At 39.0% G+C, this 4513-nt stretch overlaps 1 protein-coding gene across 1 annotated transcript; it reads right to left on the bottom strand.

The window, feature by feature from the left end:
- Nucleotides 1–878: 878 nt before the first annotated feature.
- On the bottom strand, nt 879–3271 carry LOC120105750 (mannan endo-1,4-beta-mannosidase 1-like). Its single transcript, XM_039118481.1, has 5 exons — nt 3095–3271; nt 2138–2332; nt 1840–1962; nt 1400–1602; nt 879–1206 (listed from the first exon to the last, which is right to left on the bottom strand). Exons 1-5 carry the CDS (start codon nt 3254–3256, stop codon nt 879–881), a joined length of 1011 nt encoding a protein of 336 aa, XP_038974409.1. The 5' UTR covers nt 3257–3271.
- Between the last annotated feature and the right edge of the window lie 1242 nt (nt 3272–4513).

Raw genomic sequence — 4513 nt, 5'->3', positions numbered from 1 at the left:
CAAGTGTGGTACAAGGGAGCTGCTTAATCCAATTCAGAAATACCTCAAAGCATGGATGATTGTGGTACAGGATAAATAAAAGATGGATAGCGTGAAAAATCATAGGAAAGGCCGAATAAAGACTAATGATAGACCGAGACCAATTGAGCACGATTGTCGATTTATTAGAGGACACAAGATTAGCCACTTTAAAGAACATGGGTAGTGAAAAGATAACTGGCGTTAGTTACCAAAACTGTTAAGAGAGTGAAGGCCAGATATGGACTATTGCTACGAGTGGGTGGTTACGTTCGGATTATCTTCTAAAATAAATAAGTGAATGTACTTTGGATAACTTGGAAAACTCTAGTAATCTAGATCTTTTAGTAGGATTTTTCTCCCTATAATCATCTGCCCTAACTTCGAAGTTTTGCATAAGTAAGACAATATGGGAGCAGAATCCATAAAATATAACATTATTTTCCACTTCTGAAGAAAGATTATCGTGGAGCTAAATAATTCTAAAATTATCATTTTAGAATGTGGAAGATAAGAATATAATAAAAAGTACCATTATAGATGGACTCTCTTTTCGTTCAAAGAATATAAATTATTTTATTTCCTGCATGAATAAAAATTAATGATTTAAAATCTTGCTTACTTTGTTACAATCAAACAATCAATTTTTGATAACATTTGCATCCTTAATACTTTCAAATTAAGAGAATTGGTTCAAGAAAATAGACCTAACTCATCTTATTAATAGAACAAAGAATAGAATCTCCAGATTTTTCTGCTGATATCATTTATTTATTCTCTACATAAGGAATATAAGCAAATTCCAAATTTAGCACTTGTCCTCCTTTGATCTCGTCATCTCTGCAGCAAAGAGTAGTGGACTAGCTAAGGCTAGCTATCAAATGGGATTGCTGAGAAATGATATTTGCCATGGAGGGGCTTTCTGAAAATATTATCTCATAGCCATCTCTAAAGTTATCCATCCCTTGAGCCAGCATTTGCCAGAACAATCCACCTGCGCATGGTCCCCCAGCTCTGGCTGAGTTGTAGATCATGTTGTACACTGCCCAATAGAAGGAATCCTGCTCGGTCTTTCTCCCAAATTCCGTGATCATGAGTGGTTTTCCAAGTATCGCGCCAGCATCATCAATGTGGGATTGGATCCAACTTCGGAGGAATGCCATTTGAGCATCATCAGAGCCTGAAATCCTGTGGCAAAAAATGCCAACTAACATAAGTGTCTTGTGAATAGAAGCAGATTATCAGTATGAATAATATGCTACTATAATTCACAATTTGCCAATTATACCATGCACTCTCCTTGCAGAACATATAGTACATGTCCATCTTTTTTCTAACTTTTATCTTCAAGAAGTTAATGATCAGAGACTGATCAGCTTACCATTGATCAGGGTAGACATGAATGGTGGCAAAGTCAATTTCAGATATCTTGTTGTTGGAGATGTAATCAGTGCCGACCTCATAGCCAGGGTTGAACTGCTTTCTTTCTGGCATTGACTCCCCATAAAATCCTTCTAATCCAACTTCAAGCATGTGGTTGCTATCTATTGATTTAACATAAGCAGCCATCTCTGCAATCCAATTCTGTATTATAACAAACAAAATTGTCAATAGGATCCATTGACCAACTTTAGCTCAGTTTGTTGGCATCTCTCCATGAAGTGGAGATCTGGCATTCAAATTGCCCTAGTGCTAACGCCTCCATATTTCTTTAAAAAAGTTCGAGGACCATACAGAAAAAATACCAAGACTTCTGGCAGCTGGGTTTGGAGATAATATAATAATTCAGCAGAAAAGAAGTGTGTAAGTATTGTTATGGACCTGTACTGTCTTGCCAGAGAGGTCGCCATCACATCGGGGTTCGTTTATAAGCTCCCATGCAAAGATGGTGGGATCATCTTTGTATGCGACTCCTGTTATAGTGTTGGTCCTCGTGAGGACCGTCTGGAACAAAACATGACAAGTATATTCATGTCTGAAGTTATAATACTTGAACAAGCTAGCTTCTACTTAAGTACGTGGCAAAAGAGAGAGAAAATACTGTAAGCTAGCTTACAGCAAGAAAGGAGTCCATGCTCACTTAAAGGCCAAAATTAGAAAGGATCAATTTTGTATTCACCTTGACGTGACTCTTGTAGTAACCCTTGACAACTTCATGCCAGTAGAAGTCGTTATCCCAGTAGACATCTGCTCCCCTTTCCTTCGCCCACTGAACATACTGCTTCCTTCCCCCAAAGTCGGCATAGTTATTCACCAGACTCAGTATGAGAAACACTCCATGCTTCTTGGCCTCAGAGATGACAAAGTCCAAGCCCTACAAACCGAAAGAAATAAAATAACTTATTTCAAGAAAAATATAGGGTCGAATAAACTAAATAAGAAAAATCCATAAAAGTGCTCTGAAATCATCAAATGCAAGCATTTTTTCGTAAAATCTGAATCTGCTGTAGAGCATGCTTGCAAACACCGGAAGATGTAATGGATTAATGATAGGCTCTGGGCCTGATGCCTACCATCGAAATATGGACCAAATTACACTATAATTGCAAAGGACAAAAGATAAAAAAAAAGACCATTCATGATGAAAAAATCATCACCAAAAAAATATATTATTATAATATTTAGTGATAAAACAATTCGTCAAAGACACTCATCCCGAAAAGTGCGCCGCTGAAGATATACAGTGATGAATATAATATATTCATCAACAAAGGTGAATATTTGGTGACAAATTTTTCTAAGAAAATGGTTTTGGCCACACAAATAATTTCCGTAATACTATTTACATGAAGCTAATTTTTGACATCAAAATAAACTTTTGTGGACGAGTTTTCTTTGGTCGACAAAATTTTATCAGTAATTGTCTTTTTTTTTGTTGAAGTGTATACATTTTCTTAAGCAAAGCTAGTAGTACAAGTGGGGCTACCGCCACCTGCATGGACAGGAAGAGAATCAATTTATTGGTCGTAGTACATAGTCTCACATTAAGCCAAGTGACCAAGTGTTTTTGACTTGCCTAACTAAGAGAGAAACCTGACTACCATGAGGTACGGGTTTATATATATCATATATATACCTGAAACATGTTCTCATTGTAATAGCCTGGAGAGTACTGCAGGGGATTGCTCCCACCATCGCTGAAGGCCCACGTCCTTACCACACTCATTCCATAATCGGAAGCTTGTTGGAGAACAGATGACACCTTATATCTCTGTGTCGGGTCGGAGGCCATCAACATCAGCCAGTATGCATTGAACCCATTGGAGTAGAATGAGCGCCCATCCAAAACAAAATGGGTTCCGCTTGTCCTCACAAAACTAGACCCAGCATAAGCACTACAACCTTGGAGTACAAAGAGGGCCAAGAGACCAAGGCTGAAAAGGACTCTCTTTGCCACCATCTTTGACCTACAAAAATGAGATATAATATAACAACAGGATCGTGGAAGGGGAGGAGAGGCTACTCAGAACGCCCAAATGTTTGAGCTTGTGATGGTGAGGCCTGTAATGGTTGGGGGTTTATATAGAACTCAGACGAGTGCAAGAAGACAATAGATACTCCTCGTCTCACTAGGAAGATCTGGTGCAACTTGGATAGCTGTACGCATGGCCAACCAAAGGAATACTATGACCTCATGCAAAGAAATCCTGATCAAATGCGTATATAAGAAAGCAATCCATGGAAAACTAACTTCCCAAGAGGTTTAGTATAGCTTATGAGACTATTCTAGTCGTGCATGGTAATGACGTTGGATAACGATGAGCCGGCCTACATCATCACGTACCGTTACATGTGGAGCACATCCTGAATACGGAGACGCCATTTTCCTTTTTATATGTCGTTACCTGAGCTTTTTGTTCCGTCCCCGCGAGCTTTTACTTTAAATCGTTATGGCAGTAACAATGTCCACAAAAGTTCAGTCGCAGATAGATCTTTATCCTCAAAATTGGATGAGACTGGGCAGCACTTGTTCTCTTTCTAAAACCAATTTGTCTGCTAACTTTTTTTTGTTTTCTTTTTGCATCTGAAAAGAAAAGTATCTTTGCTCCTTCCATGTAGAGAATTCGACAAAATTGTATGCAAAGAGTTTGGTGACTCTGAACCGTCCGATCTTAGAAGGTGAAACCCCCCATCCGCCTGATTTGGGAGTGCTCGGGATCGCCTATGAAGGGCCAAACTTGGCCTCATCTCGATCTAGATCTAAAATATTTTTCATGGGCCTAACACAACCTGATGAGCCAATAGGTTGAGTCTTGATTTGAAGTCATGACCCAAACATTAAATTGGGTTAAGCCAAACCTGCCTACGGTAGGGTCTCGCTTTAATATCGGCGCTGGGGCCCTTTGCTTTAATATCCATGTAGCAATACATAGTTTGTGCCAAGCCACGTAGAGCCTTGAAGGATGTGTAGTGGCACATAGCAGGTGCAATCATGAAGTCTCGTGTTTTAAAAGCATATGAGAGAACTCAACTGACCTCATGCAATCAAGATTTT

The sequence above is a fragment of the Phoenix dactylifera genome, unplaced genomic scaffold (assembly GCF_009389715.1).
Source record: "Phoenix dactylifera cultivar Barhee BC4 unplaced genomic scaffold, palm_55x_up_171113_PBpolish2nd_filt_p 000357F, whole genome shotgun sequence".
Classification (NCBI taxonomy): domain Eukaryota; kingdom Viridiplantae; phylum Streptophyta; class Magnoliopsida; order Arecales; family Arecaceae; genus Phoenix; species Phoenix dactylifera.
The sequence above is the reverse complement of the archived record's forward strand: the minus strand, read 5'-3'. Positions and strand labels throughout refer to the sequence as shown.

Excerpts from the sequence above, each read along its gene's own strand:
- LOC120105750 (XM_039118481.1), bottom strand. The coding sequence starts at position 3,256 with ATGTTGATGGCCTCCGACCCGACACAGAGATATAAGGTGTCATCTGTT. Across the intron at positions 2,333-3,094 it reads ACAATGAGAACATGTTTCAG|GGCTTGGACTTTGTCATCTC; the intron begins GTATATATATGA and ends TTCGGTTTGTAG. Across the intron at positions 1,207-1,399 it reads CATGTCTACCCTGATCAATG|GATTTCAGGCTCTGATGATG; the intron begins GTAAGCTGATCA and ends TTTTTGCCACAG.